At 49.5% G+C, this 16,460-nt stretch overlaps 1 protein-coding gene across 3 annotated transcripts in view; it reads right to left on the bottom strand.

Moving 5' to 3' along the window:
- The window catches only part of NECAB2 (N-terminal EF-hand calcium binding protein 2), a 32,009-nt gene that overhangs the window by 12,785 nt on the left and 2,764 nt on the right, over nucleotides 1–16,460 (bottom strand). For 2 of the 3 annotated variants that reach the window (XM_025042776.1, XM_025042777.1), the window contains exons 2-5: nucleotides 15,186–15,210; nucleotides 9,625–9,733; nucleotides 7,479–7,504; nucleotides 7,214–7,311 (exon numbers count right to left, since the gene is read on the bottom strand). In XM_025042776.1, the coding sequence (XP_024898544.1) occupies nucleotides 7,214–7,311; nucleotides 7,479–7,504; nucleotides 9,625–9,733; nucleotides 15,186–15,210 (258 nt within the window). The remainder of the gene's footprint in view (nucleotides 1–7,213; nucleotides 7,312–7,478; nucleotides 7,505–9,624; nucleotides 9,734–15,185; nucleotides 15,211–16,460) is intronic. The other variant, XM_025042778.1, reaches the window with a different exon arrangement.

Raw genomic sequence — 16,460 nt, 5'->3', positions numbered from 1 at the left:
ATGCTCAGCACAGTGCCTGTCACATAGCAAATAATCAATAAACAGTGGTTGCTATGATAAAGATGAGAATGAATATGGTGGTCGTGACAGTGGTGATGATGGTGGTGGTGAAGATGGTGATGACAGCGGTGATGGTACTTATAGTGATGATATGATGGTGGTAATGAAGTGCTGAAGATGGCAGTGATGATGGTGACGACGGTGATGATGGTGGTGGTGAAGATGATGGTGAAGATGGTGGTGAAGATGATGGTGAAGAAGATGGTGGTGGTGATATGATGGTGGTGATGACAGTGATGAGTGGTGTTGTTCCTGATGTTGTTGGTGACAGGGATGAAGTATGAGGGAAGAAAAATTCACAACCTCCTCTGCTCCCTTCCTCTTCCAAGGAGGATTCTTTGGACCCCTGGGCCTTCATGCTGCTACTCAGAGAAATGACAGACAACAATCAAAAGCAGCCAGAACTTAAACTGGCTCCCCAAGGAAAGTGCCTGAGACTCAGTCCTCAGAGGAAGGGGCGAGAGGGGAATCTAGGGGAAAACTGAGGAAGAGACTTAGAGGGCACAAGGAGAGGACAGATGAAGAGGGTTTTCTACAAGTTTTGCTCTGTGATGGGAGACAGAGTGTTTCCTTTTGTCAAGAGACAGCAGCAAAGACATTTCTTAGGGTTTCTGGATCCTTGAGTTTGTTTTGGCTGCAAAAGACTTTATAGTGGAAGGCAGAAGCCTGGTTTAGCCAGGTTGCTCAAGGATGCTAACAACCAAAATGACACTGTGTTGGGAGATGCTGGTCCCACACACCCTGTGCTGCTATCCTGGCCTCTTCCTCTAAGACTTGATCTTGCAGAGCCACCTGCCCTAGGGAATCTTGGAATTCTGCCCAGTCTCTGGCAAGGCAAGGGAAAACAGAGCTCTCAAGGAAAGCATATTCAACCATCCATCATGCTGACTAAGAATTAATTAGCAATAATTGCGCAATTGGAAACATGGCTAGAGACAGACTGAGAAACAGAGGCAGAAGTGGGGAGCAGGGGAAGAGGAATAGGGTGGGGAGAGGCCAAAAGGAGAGGCACGCACAGATGGGGTGACGTGGAGGTGGACATTCTGTGCCCACCACCAGACCAGGCCTGCTGGAGAGTAGCCCTGACACAGAATGAATTAGTGGCAAAAAGTATGTGAGTTTCTGGTAGCCTAATGCATTGTAATTGTCGATTATCCTTCCTAGCAGACAACTGAACTCACGTACAATCCAGTGATCAAAGGGCTCTGGACAAACAAATGGCCAAAAACAAACAAGAAGACATAACATGGTAAAAAAAAATTTAAACACGAAGAGAAAGGCTGCTAGAAGCAGTTATGCAGAAAATTGAGCTGAAGTAAGTATGTTAAAAGTACCCAGATCAGTGACTGGGGATGTATGTCTGGTCAGGGATCAATAGTGTAACTGGTTAGTTGAATTCCAAAAAGATAAGTTAGTTTCAAAGGAGTGAAAATGCAGCTTTTACAGATTTCTTCTCCGCCACAATCGATGCCTCAGCTGAGAGGCCAGCTCCACAGATTCCAGAGGAAAAAGATCAGATCTAGGAATTTTGCATTGTGTGGACAAATTACTTGTTTGCAGAATAATAGGGAGATATTCAGAAATCTTCGAATCTATGAAATTTTACCAGATGAGCACCTTTACTGCAAAGAATGCCTAGGAATTTCTCCCAAATCACCTAGGGTTGAGTCAGAGAGAATTCTTGAATAGGGAAGTTGTGAAGTAATGGTGATCATCCAGATTAAGCATTAAGGTTACAGGAGTCAAGAATTAAAAATATTAATCACTAACCATTAAATTTCAATTACACTGGATGAAGTCAATAAAGAGTGTGAGAGTATGGGAAAAATAGCCAAAAATCTAAAAATTCCTATAATTCCCTCCACCCCACCCCACCCCCCCAAAAAAAGGGAGGGGGAGAAATAGGAAGTGTTTTTATTAGCTAATCTGAAAATAGGATTATGAACATTAACAGTGTATGTTTTAGAAGTCACTAGTGAAACGAAAACTAGAATGTTTACCTTTTAAATCATAATCAATGCTGTAAGCAAAAGAAACCATCAGAAGATAAAATGTCAAAGAGACAAAGAAGCATAAAAATGTGAAAAGCACAAATAATGACAAAGGTCAAACCTGATAGATCATAACAATAAAGAAAAGCAGCCTAAATTCCCCCATGTAAAGACACCGACCTAGATTTGATTAAATGAGATCCAGGTAGATGCCCATCGAAGCCAAAGCAGCACCAAAGGACTTACAAAGTATGCAAAGATTCTGCAACCAAATTTGATCGAATGAACAAGATAAGTTGCAATATCACTATCAAGGTAGACTATCAATGAGAAAGTATTACACAAGAAGGATAAGAATATAATGACAAAAGGCATGATGTATAACAAGGACAGAACATTATTAAATCTTCGTGCCGTGGGAGAGGATGTTGCTAAACATGACTATGGGGGTTCAGATGGCTACAGCCACTTTAGAAAGCAATTTTGCCTTATAACAAGAGCCTTACACGGCTCATACTCTTTGACCCAGTAATTCTCCACTTTTGACAATCTATCCTTAAGAAATAATGCAAAATGTGGACAAATATTTATGTCCTGACATTATTCATAATAGCAAAAACCTGGAAATAATCTAATATGACCAACAACAGAGGAATGGTAAGTAAATTTAAATAAAAATATCTGAACAGTTTTAAGAACATGGGAAAAGTGTTTCTTGAAATCTTAGTGGTTCAGGCAAACTTTTGTACACAGGACGATACTAAATATTTTAAAGAAATACAGATGGAAAGAAAGGTAATAAACTAAAATGTTAATATTTAGGGATAGTGGGAATTAGAAGTGATTTCAAATTTTTCTTTATACTTTTCTCTACTTCCTAAATATTGCATATTGAATATGTACTGTTTATATAATAAAAATATTCTATAGGTAGCAAACAGGGCTAAAACTATGGAAAGAAAAAAAACATAAAGATGTAAAGGTTAAATGACAAAACAATTTAGTGTGAGAAATTAGCTCATCATTGTCTCAAAGGACAGTGGGCACCAGGACGTAATAATAAATAGGGATGCAAAAGGCATTGCCAGGAAAAAAACATGAAAATCTTTAAAATGGGCAAAAATAATCACTGGGTTTCTTGTCTAGTATACCTTTCTGGTTTATATAGGTCTTTCCTTGCGTTGGACCTACTTTTAAAACTCTAAGATAGAAAAATAAATGATAATGCAAATAATCCTCATCCAGAGAAATGCATATGAATTTTCCCTGGCGGAATGCAACTGACTGCTGCCCTGTGGACAGTGACCAATTTTGCATTTACTCACAAATTCATTTCAGGATTCCTGGTTGCCTATATACATGGCGTGTGTTCCTTAAAGTTTCCTTTGAGGCGGTTGTAACATCTTACTGTTCTCACATTAATGAATTAGTTAAATAAGATCTTTGCTGTGTGTGCATTTTGTATTTTTATACATTTTATATAAAAGACACGACTTTACCTTTTTACAAAGTTGTAACAGCACAGAGTCCCTAACAAAGAAAGGATAGCTATTTTCAAATTTTACTTTCTGAAAGTATGATCCATATCTTCTCAAGCATCCATGAGATAATTGTAAAACCAAATTAAATAATATGTAATGGAGAAATCACAACACATTAAAAAAACAGTTGAAACCTTATCGGTCATTTGGTTTCATCTGAACACCATGAAATGAGAAATGAATGACGACATAGGCTATTAGAGAATACTGTGAGAGAAAATACTGCGTATTAAAATCTATGACTGCAGTGAAAATAACCAAAAGTAAAACTTCAAACCTGATTATCAAAAAATTTAAGCATTCTATTTAACATGTGAAAAAGAAGATCAACAACCACAAACCTAAGGAACTAGGAGAGAGACAATAATAATGGTAAAAACTATAAATACAATAGAAAATGTATCATGAAATTTAAATGTGTAAAGCTCTGGTTATTAGAAACAACTAATTAAAACAGGCAAAACTGCCAAATATACGTTTTTAAAATGTAGCGAAATAGGACGAAAACCAAAACAAGAATTGAGCTATAACAGATGTTTTATTGAACTTAATCTATATTCAGTGCCTGTTTTGTGTTAATATTTTAGATTTTTTAAAAAAGCATAACATATTATGCATAATGAATCATAAAACTGATCATGGCTATTATAGTTTTGTTTTAAACTATACCAAAATGGACAAAGTAAAAAACTTAACTAAAACTAGGACTGACCTTAAAATAACTATCAAAAATAATCCCAGCCCGTTTAGTACCTCAACCCAAGCCTTATAAATTCTTTCTATTTTTGAATAGAAAAATAATTCTGTTAGAAAAACTGATTCACACACAGAAAATATTCAAAACCACCTACAATTAATTCCCACACTAACATCAATTCTCAATTCCCGATTAAGACAGAGATAAAATGCTCAGCTAGTGACAGGATTCAGCAATGTGATAAAAGAATAATGCACCAATTAGGGTTTATCGCAGGAAGCTAAGGATTGTTCAATCGAAGAGAATCTAATAATAGAATCCACCCCATCAATAGCTTATGAAAAAAATCATATGATCATTTAAAAAGGACCAAAAAGGCATGTGAAAAAATTCACTACCACCTCCGAAGACAAATTTAATAAAGGGAATGCAAAAATAATTTTTTTAACAGGCTGAAGAGGATTCTAAAATAAGAGCTGGTATTAATATTATAATTATTGGAGAAATACTAGAGGGATACACTTGAAAATCAGGAGCAAAACAAGGATGCCTGACTTAGAATCACTGGAATGTTTAGGGTTTGGGGGAAATGAACAGGACACAACAAAGAAATAGGAAGAACAGACACCAGAAATGAAGACAATAACTACAGCTGTTGCTATGACTGTATGTCAACAAAAGCAACTGAGTCAACTAATATCAATGGATGCAAGAGATGCATTTGAAATAATCAATGAGCTGCATTTCTACAAACAAAAATTGGTTCGAAGATATGCAAGACAAAGAAATGCCAGCGACAAGCTACCATCACCACCACCACCACCACTAAAAATGCACCAAAGGCCACACTCAACATCACATATGCGTAATTTCTGAGAGCAAGATTTCCAAAACTAATCCAAGTTGTAGGGGTAGACGTTAAAATCCTTTCCCAGATGGAGAATGAGGTCACATCTCTGAATAGTTATAACCAAAGACCAAGGAACAACTACAGATGCTGTCAACGGCTCGTGACACATGGCTGAGACGTGGCCCCATTCAAAGATGAGAAAACTGAGGCTGACGGAGGTGGTTTCAATAGCGAGGAGTCCCATTCGCGCCTCCCACAGCCTGCTAGATGCAGAGCTGGGGCCGACACACTCGTCTGGGTGACTCGGAGTCTGGAGTCTGGGGTGTTTCCATGCTCCATTCTAATCTACCATCTGCTTCGACATTTTCAAATATTAAATAGTCTACAAGAATGAACAATGAAAGGGAGCCGGATTTACATGTTATTAAAACAGACTTTAAAACACCAAGACTCAAAACAGCATGACGCTGGGACAGAAATGAGAATGTGGGCAGTGGAAGCTCAGGGTTAGGCCTGGCCATTTCTGGATATGAGAAGAAAGAGGCTCCTAATATACCACAGAGGAGTAACTAGCATTTGAAAAAACATACAGCATTGGTCTTACCTATGCCTGGGCATACAACAGGAGCTTAGTTTTTAGCATTATAAAAACTAGTGGTCATGCTTTGCTCTGTGCCAGGTTGTGCTAAGCGCTTTATAGACCTTACTTCATTCAATCCTCATAAGAACCCTATAAGATGAAGGCTCCCATTCTACAGATGGAGAAATTGAGGCTCAAAAAGGGAAGTGATTGGTTTGGGGTCCTTCCGCCAGGTCTGGCTGACTTTATCAGTTAGGCTCCTTGGCCTCACCCAGCAGCAGACGGGGCTGGCCTTTTCTGGTCGCTCAAGGTCGCTGGTAGTCTGCAAGCTCTTGAGTGTCTATGTGTCCCTCACAGCATGATCCACTCCCAGCTTCCTCCCTGTGTGCCTTGGTCAGTGTTCTGAAGTAGCTGCCCTTACTACTGGCCGACTGACACTCCACTCACCCCTGAGCAGGCCTAGAGTCCCATGCTGTGCTCCATACTTCCTGGCAGGTCCCTGACTCCATTTCCCATCTCGTTTCAGCCAGTTGTATAGCTATGACTCTGCAGGATTTACCCTTCTGAGCCTCTGTTTCCATATCTATGTGATGGGGGAAGTGAGAGTAGCCACGCACAGGGTTGCCGTGAGGATTAAACTGAACGTTTAATCCTGGCCATCATATGTTCTCAGAAAACTTACTGTGCCTCTTCTCTGTGGATGCAGAGAAGGAACACACCCCACCTGGCCCCTCTGGAAACGGCCGGCTCAGTGCGGGTACAGACTCAGAGGTGGGAAACAAGCCCATCCAAGCTACAGTGAAGATGGCATAATGATATCCAACCCACGACCTGGCTCCATCTCCTTGCCTTCCATCCACCTCCAGGCCATAAATGCAAACAAGGAAGTGACAGGACTGTGGGCAAAGACTCTGGAGCCACATTGGAGGCCTCCCTGCAGGACACACATGAGGGCGGGGCGGTCCCTGCACCTGGCCCCTCCCAACATTCCTGATGGTTCCAATGCCCAGCACACAGCTCCCTGCCTGGACGTGCGTCCTCATTCAAGACCATCTGACTCCTCAGTCAAGGTCAGATGTGTGAGTCCGGCCCCTCCCTCCCGTTCCCATCTTGTAACCCTGTTGTAGAAGGGCATGAGATCATCAGGTATGACGTTTGCCCAAAGATCCCAGAGGGCTTGGGATGCCTGCTGTTCCCTTTCCAGAACTCCATCCCAGGACCATGCCTGATGCTGGGAAAGGGTCTCACCGTCCAAACCAGACACCAGACACTGGATGGACAGGGCCATTCACAGAGCCACTCTACTCACTTCCCAGTTTACCTCAGCTCCCTCTAGGAGCCCCACGCAAAGCCCACCCCAGAGCCAGGCACATACAAACTTATCATCACGAATCCAGGCACCCTTGGGTAAGGATGCCTAGGAGAAAATCTGTAACCAAACCAGCACTCAGGCCTTGGACCCCATTTCCCCAGGGGCCACCTACGCCCACTGACCTTCTTAGTGTAGCCCATGGCCTTTAGGACAGAGTGATTCAAGGTCTCCAGGGAGGCCAAGACGTCCTCATAGTCCCCCATGTGGTCCACAAAGTAATCTGGGGGAGGGGGAAACAAACGTCAGGGGTCATAGGAGGATTCTGCCCCTGCCCCTGCCCTGCCCCTGGGCCCTCCCACCGTCCCACCTTGTGTCCTCGCTTGCCTCTCCCTAGTCCCATCTCCCACCATCACACCCCACTCTTGGTTCCCGGAGCTGGGCACCTACCACATAGCTCCTTGGTATCCACGTGGCTGCAGAGAGAACAAGGGAGAGGGGGACTCAGAAGCCAGGCTGTCCCGTCCCCCCGTCCCCCCGCAGCATGCACAGCCCCATGCAGCTGGTACAACACCTGCTGTGCTTCTGTCTTCGTGCTATGCTCTGGCACCACAACCCCACTTTACAGGTGAGATTGCAGCAGGTAAATGGCACTACCCCCTCTTAAGAATGAAGCGGGCATCCATGTCTGCACCTGTCTGACCCCATCACCACGCCACCCACTCTATTTCCTTGCCAAGTCTACCGACTGCATGAGCGGATGGGGCTAAGGCAGGGGCCTAGAAAGAAAGGGAAAAGGGATGAAGGCAAAGGCATGACTATTATAGGCTGAAACGAAACTCTCATGTGACACACTGCCTCTGGGCATTCCTATTTGCAGGGTTGTGGGACCCAGGCCTTGGGATAGCTCTCGTGTTCCCACCCTAGCCCCAGGGTCTGCATCCCCCATTCCTACGGCACAGATAAAGAAGCATCCTGCCCTTCCTCGGAGGAGGCTGTGCACGAGAATGCCAGCCATGCAAGTGAAGGTGCAGGTAGCAGCCTCAGAGCAGAGATGCAACAGTGCAGTGTGCCAGCGGGGACGCCAAGGGACCTGAGCGTCTGTGCACGTTCTGAAACCTTCCCTTTCTAGGACCCCGTTTCCTCACTGAGAGAGGAGGGGGCTGGCCTAGAATAGTGGGCTCCTCACAACCCGGGTTCAACGAGATGCTTCTGAGAAAAGGTTCCTGTGGCCAATTAAACCTGGGTTCAGAGGCTTTGCGAGCTCGGTCTTGGAGGTTCCCCTAATTTGCATCACATAGCAAAAGTTCTGACAAGTCCTGCAGGAAGGAAACCTGTTTAGTTGTGCTTAAACTAGCATTTCAGCAATCTCTCTGACCCGTGTGAATTGTTTTGAGCAGAAAGCCTACTCAGCATGCCCAGGAGCGCATGTTTACAGCTCCTACACTGCGGAATGTTGGAGAAAAGAATCCTAAAGGTTCTTAGAGTCTTGACCTTCTACAATAGTGAGTCTACCCTGCTCCCCACTCATATTCCCTCATGGTTAAACTCTCATACCAGCACCTCCATCTCCCCCCACCCAGCTGGCCCAACACAAAAGGCATCAGATGAGAATGAATAATCAATGGACACCTGCGACAGCCCTTTCAGAGCTCCCCAGGGCTGCAGGAACCTCTCTCTCAGAATCCTCCATCTGGCTCCAGATACAAAGCCCTTCACTGGAATTGGTGGCAGGAAGCCTTTTCTTTCAAGTGGACTTCCCCGGGACGAGACCTGTTCCACCAGGCCCCACCCTGGTGCCTAGCCCGTGCCTCCTAGGACACTCTCAGACCCAACCTCTGGTCCACACCACCACTGTGTTGGGCCCCTTGCTAATGCACCTGGTGGCAGCTCCTTGTCCAGGCCATCTCAGGCCTGTCTCAGGGGACCCCCATCTTATCAAATCTGCCCTAAGCAGCCCCCCAGGAACTCTGGTCCTCATCACTGGAGTGGACCTGAGGAAGGTGTGGGGTGGAGAAGGGGGCTCATCCTGCTTGGGGAACCCCAGGGAAAGGGAGGGGGTGGAGATAAGGTTGGGGCCAGAGTTTTGGGTTGATTCTGAGACGCAAGTTAGGGTTATGAGTAAGTTGGAGAAAAGGTTTAGTTAGGTACAGAGTTAGAAGTAGGGTTAAGGTTAAGTGGAGTCAGGATTAGTATTTGGTTCGTTTGGTTTAAGATGGGAGCCGGTGAGGATCAAGATGACAGAGTCAATGCTGGGACCGGGAATCCGCACACGGTACCAGGCCAGGACTGAGCTGGGCTAGCGGGGGAGTGACATCACCACCAACTTCTATTACCCCGCGTACATTCTGCAAAGCCCAGGCTCTGGCCCTGCTTAGTCACGTGTGCTCTGAAAAGACCAACTTGCCAATGCAATGTCCATCTGCCCACTCCCTAAGTCACCCCCGCCGGGGGGACCTCTGACTTGGATTAGCGAGTTGGGGGATTTCAGGGCCCCTGTCCCTCCAGAGGAGTGGACAGTGGAGGCTGGCCACTGGGGGAGCAGGAAGGTGCTTCCTCCCAGACCCAGTGGGCCCTGCTCCAGGACTCGGCTCACTTGGTGTTGTCAGAGTCGATCGTGTGGAAGAGATCCTCCAGTTCTTTCTCGTTGAGAACGCCATCTGCAAAGAAGAGCTGGAATTCCTCCAAGGACAACTTCCCATCGTCTGCAAGGAAGGGAGGAAGGAGGGAGAGCAGCTGGTGTCTGCGCAATAGGACGTGCCAAAATCCAGATGATTCCCAAACTAACAGATAAAGTCCGGTCCGCTAATCCCTGCCCGCCCAGCTAATTCCCAACCTAACGATAAACTCCGGTTCGCAGAAAATCACTGACTCATCCAGCAAATTCCCAAACCAAAAGACCAACACCTATTTAGAGATAATCCCCAAACAGACAAATATAACAAGTAGTAGCTAGTCTGCTGGGGCTCACTCTGCACGCAGCAGTTAACGGAGCACCCGCTCCCTGTCAGGCAGCCTCCTCTCATCTGATTGGCCTGGCCACCTGGGGTCGGCCACCTGGGGTCGGCACCATTTTCGTTAGCACCTGGAAGAGGGAGGTCCAAAGCCGGGCAGTCTGATGACCACTTTCTCTTGCTTCTAAATGTCCAGATAGTCTCTTCACACTCATAACATCTCCAAAGCTAGCACCTCTCTCTACTCTGCCCCATCCACTTGGCGAACTTCGGGTCCAAACCTTTGCATGGCCTGACGTGAGACGGCTGCCAGCAGTTGGCACGGAGTTCTCAGCGTGCCACAGATGTGGCCATAAGGATGCCAAACCACAAGGAGAGGAGGTGCCTGGCCCCAGCACTGGCCAGAGCACTCAGGGCTGGAGGCTGTGCTTCTGGGATGGGGACGGGGTGGGGCTCTGTAAGAGGGCCCACTACAGCTGATGCATGCCACCTGTCCCATCCGCTTCCCTCTCTTTGTCTCATCTCTTCTCCCTCTACTTGTAGTCGCCCTGGCACCAGCATCTGCTAGGGAAGCTGTCGTGGGTTAGGGGCAGAAGGGCCACAGCAGAACACCAGTAACTCCTGGAGAAACAGTCCCCAAGCTTCCACCCTCAGCTCCTCCCACCTGGGCATACCTGCTGAGCGAACTCCTGCAAGCTGATCTCCAGCCCTCTGCAGCCACCACCCCCTCCTTTTTTTTCCTCCTTAAAGGAGCCACGTCTGTGGGAGGCAGTGGAGGTCAGGGAGAAGGGCAAGCCCCCAGCCCCTCTCCACAGACCCCCTTCCATTACTTCCTGCCAGTCTGTAATCCAAGCCCCTGCAGGCCTTCATGATACCACTGTGTGGGTTACAAAGAGACGCCCCTTAGCGGGGCGGGGAAGGGGGGATGTAACCGAGCCTCAGGGCACATGGGCTGGGAGCAGAGTGCACACTGGAGCTGAAGCCCTCAGGTAGGTGGCCCTGTGCACGCACAACTCGCCCAGCCATACTTGGCAGACCTACTTAAGTCCAGAGCAGAAGTCACTCTTATATTTTAAAGGCTCTGCAGCTTCTGTATCTGCTCCCAGCTGCTCTGCGGGGAGGACTCAAAGGAGGCAAAAGGACGAGCTCAGGGGAAGGAGACCCTCACCCTCCACCCATCTTCAATCGAACCTCATCAAGCACAAAGTATCAGGGGCTGGGAGGGCGGGAGAACACTGACGTGTGTGAGTGCAGGCACGTACACGGGGTTTAGGGGCGACGTCCCGGGATGCTTCCAACATCCTGACCCGGGTTTCAAGGTCACAGAAGGAGAATGAATTTGTAACTTTCAGAAAACACAAGAGTCCCCCCAATACACACACACACACACACACACACACACGGGACCCAGAAACCAAGCCTGAACGTACATGATACCGGCTGTGAAATACATAAACTCTAAGTCGTGGCTCTGTGTTCTGTGCAAGAGGAGACTTTCCAAGTTCCCTTTGGCAAGATTGGTGATAAAAATCAGGAACCACAGTGCAGAATCAGGGGAGATGCATGGGGCTCTTACTGCGTGTTCACCCATTCAGTCTTCACCACACCCCATAGCACACATAATGCCATCACCCCCATTTTACAGAGCAGTAAACCGAGGCAGAGTGGTTAAGGGACTTGCCTTGGCCCCACAGTTGGAGCTTGAACCCAGGCCATCTGGCTCCCAAGTCCACGCTCTCAACCCAACCCAGGGTGGGGTCTTGTGGTGACACCCCCAGCCACAGGGCTACATGGAAAAGCTGAGGCCAAGTCCGGACTCAGTGAAAGTGTGCTATGATTGATTAGTCATGCCTGCCATGGGCACAGCTGGGGTGTCTCCCTGCCCCCATCTCCTCCTGCCTATCTGGGCACCTCTGCCCAGTCTGCACTAGGGAGAGCAGGCAGGGAGAGGCTCGCCAGGCCCCCTGAGCACAAAGCCTTCCTGGTTGACATTTACCTTAAATGTCCACCACAGCCCTAATGAATCCAAAGCAGCTAATGAGGAAAGCGACCTCTCCTACCCAGGCCCTTGCCCAATTAGACCAGTGGGCCTAGCATCTCCACGTCCGTCCGGGAAGGACCCCGAGTGGGACATTTGTAGGCCTCTTCCCTAATTAGCATGAGCTCAGCCTCTGTCGCAGTGACCTTTCAAATGCCAGGAGTCTGCTAGTGTCCGCATCCCCAGAGAGAAACGCAATTGGCACTTAGCCCTCCACCGGCACCACCGACCACCTGCTGGGTTTTGTAACCCAGGCTGTTAGGCCGGCCTGTCTCTCAGCTGCCCCTCAGCAGCTGTGCCCGGTCTCCACCTCCGTGAAGAAGTCTCTGTCCTAGGAGCCACGAGGACGGGCCAGTGCGAGCCCCCGCTCCTGAGATCCTGAGGACCTCTTCCTCTCCAACCTCAGCCCAGGCCCTGGCTTGAGACCACATGCCCATCTTCCACCCCCAGGAATCTCACTCCCATGGACACCTGGGCAGGGCTGGGACCTGCTCGTGTTCAACAAGTGTGTGCTTGTGCTCTTGTGTGTCTCTATCTACGTCTACACCCATACTCATCGTTATGTCCGGGTACTCCCATCCCCCACCCACATAATGTTTTCAAACCGTGCTGGGATAAATCTGAGCCCGGCGGCCCCCTCCCCGCCGAGGATCTGCAGTCTGTCACTAGTCCTCTCTGAGCCTTGCTTCTGTCATCCGTAGTAAGGAGGATGGTGCTTCCTCTCTGTGGGAGCAGAGTGAAGACTAAATAAGGTCCATGAAAGTCTTAGTGTCTAACAGATGCTCGGTGGCCCCTGGCAGCCTCCACCAGCCAGCGGACTCCACGGGGAGGGAACCAAACGCCTGCTGAAAAACCAAAGCCTTTTTCCAAAGCGCTCAATACTAGGCAGCTGGGACAGGGCTGATTCCTCACAGTGGGCCGGAGCTCCACTCTCCATCCTCATGACAGCCCTCTGAGCTGAGAACTAGTTTCATCATCCCCACTTGTAGGTGGGGAAACCGAGGTACAAGAGTTTGGTGACTGGCCTAAGGTCACAAACCTGGGAAGTGGCTGAGCCGGGGGTCAAGCCCAGGCAGTCCCTGTGACAGAGGAGGGACCCCACCTCCCCGCCACAGGCTCCACATCCCACACACACATTAACCCTGGTGACAACCCCCCACAGTCACTCAGTGGTGGCTGGGAAGGCATAGCGCCCCAAGAACAGGAGTAGGCTCGGCCTCTGTGGGGGCCACAGGAGTTGAGGGTCCCTGCAGCTGTGCTCAGGGGGTGGGAACATGGCCTCCGATGGGGAATAAGTAAGGAAGACAAAACCCCATCTACGCCTGAATGGAGACCAGGGTGCCACTGACCACCCACACATTGCAAAGGTCTCTACAGAGCACACACTCAGAAACACGCACACACAGACTTGAGTACGTACAGCAAGTTAGAGACACATCGCTCAGACTCACAAACTCGTGCAGATACACACACGCACACACACAACTCCACATCCACGTGGACGCACACACTCCCTGCAGTACGCTGGAGATCATAGCCAGACACACCGCTGTACCCCAGTGCCACACAGCCTCACTCTCATCCATGAATAAATCCATTACCTGAAGTTTATAGGCATTTTCTGAGGACCTACTGTGTGCTGGGTATCAGGCCCATGACAGGGACAAAACCCCAATTCCCACTATAAAGACCTCACAGTGTGCTGGAGGGGACTGGCCAGCATCCAGCAATGACCATGCGCAGTCCCAGGCTGGCCCCTCACTGAAGACACCAGGGAGAGGAAGAGCCCCTTAACCCCCTTCTCTGATCTCTAACACTGTTCAGGCAGCGATGCCACCACCATTTTTTGAGCCCCACTGAAGTCGCCCCCTCTCCCTCCTCCTTGTTCCATATGGAATTGCTCTGATGGTCCTTTGTCCAATGAGGCCTGTCGTCACCACCAGCGATGGGGACAAGAGGTGGTTCCCCCGGGTAGTGACTTCCAGCCCAGGCCTGTGTACCCACTCCCATCCCACAAGGCCTCACGTCCCACCCCTGCCCCCAACACCATGTGGGGCAGAGCAGCAGTAATGCCCACGGACAGGTAGCAGGGCTGGGGCATGTGAGCTGCGACTCAGGGTAGAGCTGGCATCTTGAACTCCAGCCTAGGCAGGAGAGTGACTGGGACTTGGTGCTTCAGGGGACCTGAGGGCCCTGGGGGACGAGCACCATCTGTTCCTCGCTTTTCCCCCAGCATAGGCCTTGATAAACAATCGGCATTTCTCCACGAATGAACAAATAAACACTGGGCACTGCTTAATTCTCTCTAAAAACGTCTATCCCCACATCTCCTCCCTGTATTTTCCCAACAGCCCAGAAAAGTAGACAGGTTATCACCCCACTTTACAGGTGGGGAAACTGGATAGGAAATGCGCCTTAATTAAAGTCCGGGTAGGGTTGCTTCGGGCCAGAGAATAATGACAACGGTATTTACAGGAAGTTGTGCTGCTCTGCTGCTCCCGCAAGGCTCAGACAGGCCTTGGGAAACTTGGTTTATCTTCAGCTTCTGGCCTTCCTCGTACAGGGCAGAGCCCCTCCAAGCAGTCAGAAGTGCAGTGTCACGAGTTCTCTGGCAAAACAATGTGCTGCTCACAGAGTTACGGAGTCTGTGGGACATGCGGAAAAGGGCTGGGGTCTTGCACAGCTGTGCTACCCTGGGCAAGTCACGTAACCCCTCTGGGCCACTACAGAGTTGACAGAACAGGGGCTACAGCACTGACTGCATCCGGTTGCTGTGAGGAGGACGTGTGCCAGGGACTGGGAAGGCCCAGAGTGAGGTGGGGCTTCCCCTGCCTGGACCACCTTGGTCCAGCCCGGCGCCATAAAAGTTAAAGCACATCAAGCATTTACCACCAGCAAGACATCCTGGCATCACAGGCATCGACTCACTGAATCCTCACGGCATCCCCACTACACAGGAACTATGGGAACCCCACTGTTCAGAGGGGAACGGAGGCAGACGGAAGAGCCAAGATTTGGATTTCAGACTTCAGAGACCTGCACTCTTAACCTTCTGGTTCAAGGTTGTCCAGACTCTACTCCCCTTGCTCCCCATCCCTTTCCCCTGAAGCACCAGGATAGAAAGAGCCAGGTCCTCTTCAGGGACAGCCCGGAATGGAAACTCACCATTTTTGTCCGCACGGCGGAAAATCTGCAGAGAAGAGAGGTCGGTCAAGTCAGCCCTGGGGAAGGGAGGCAGGCGCCTTCCCGGGGCTCCTGACCTGATACTGAGATCCCACTCCTTCCCAGGTGGGCCTGGGAAACTGAGCCCCGCCCCTTCCTTCCTCTCCAGGGAGACCTCCACCTGGCTCGGATCCAGGGGCAGGCAAGGGATGTTTCAGGCAGAGGCCCTCCCAGCCGCCCTCATGGAAGCGGCCACCCACTCTCCCTTCTGTGCCACAGCCTGCCCACGGCCACACTGACAGGCACATGCACACGTGTGTGGACACTCTCGCTCACACCCATCCACATGCTTGGGGGTGCATTCCCAGGGCCATCGCTCCACGAAGCTTCACCCACTGTCGCACACTCAGAATTTGTGTCCCATGGATGCAGCCGCATGTCTTAGACCATTGCACCCCTCCCAGAACCCCTTGAGGACCCCAGTTTTCTACAGGGAGGTTGAGTTAAGTCTAAACAGAGGTATCTGCTAAGAGAACCTCGAGGCTTGGCAACTGGACCAGCTGCGGGCAGGAGTAGATTTCTGGGGGGTGGGGGAGTAGGTAGAAGCAGGTCACCAGGAACTAAAAAAACCAGTTGCTGCATCAGGCAGGGATGAGGAGGAGACAGCCCGAGCCCCTACTCCCTCCCCCCGCCCGAGCTTAGAGATCAGATAACTCCTCCTCCTGGTATTTTGGGACCAGGTGAGCCATGCTAATGGAAGAGGAGGGGAGGCACCACCCCCTCTGACCATCCACCTCTGGTCCTTCCCTGGGGAAAAGGACAGATGCCCTCCCGTTCCTCTAAGCAGTGGGGCAGGCATCCATCATCAGGTGCCTGGGGCTGTGACAGACTGAAGCAGCAGCTCAGAGGGCTTCTCAGATATTACCCTCCTCCTTAGCTGAACCCTGAGTCTGGGGTACCGGGCAAGAGCCACCATGGCCGGGGCAGAAAACGGAGCAGTTACTGAAGCGCCCCAGCCCCTCCTCAAAGCCTCAGCCTGGGCGCTCCACACCCCTGCTCCTGACTGTAAGGTTCCTTGAGGCTGGGGTCCCACCTTCAGGTGTTAAACTGGGGAATGACACGACCACATAATGTGGTTCCAGGAGTCTGCACAAGCACTGTGAGCCCCGACCTCCTTGCCTCACCCCTTTTCAGAGATGAGGAAATGGAGGCTCAGAGCCCTCACGTGGCACTCTAGGACCCTGGAGCCCACCTCCTGCACTGTTAGAAGAGCATTGG

The sequence above is a fragment of the Pteropus alecto genome, unplaced genomic scaffold (genome assembly GCF_000325575.1).
Source record: "Pteropus alecto unplaced genomic scaffold, ASM32557v1 scaffold7, whole genome shotgun sequence".
Taxonomy (NCBI): domain Eukaryota; kingdom Metazoa; phylum Chordata; class Mammalia; order Chiroptera; family Pteropodidae; genus Pteropus; species Pteropus alecto.
Note: the sequence above shows the minus strand (reverse complement) of the source record. Positions and strands in the feature narration are given on the sequence as shown.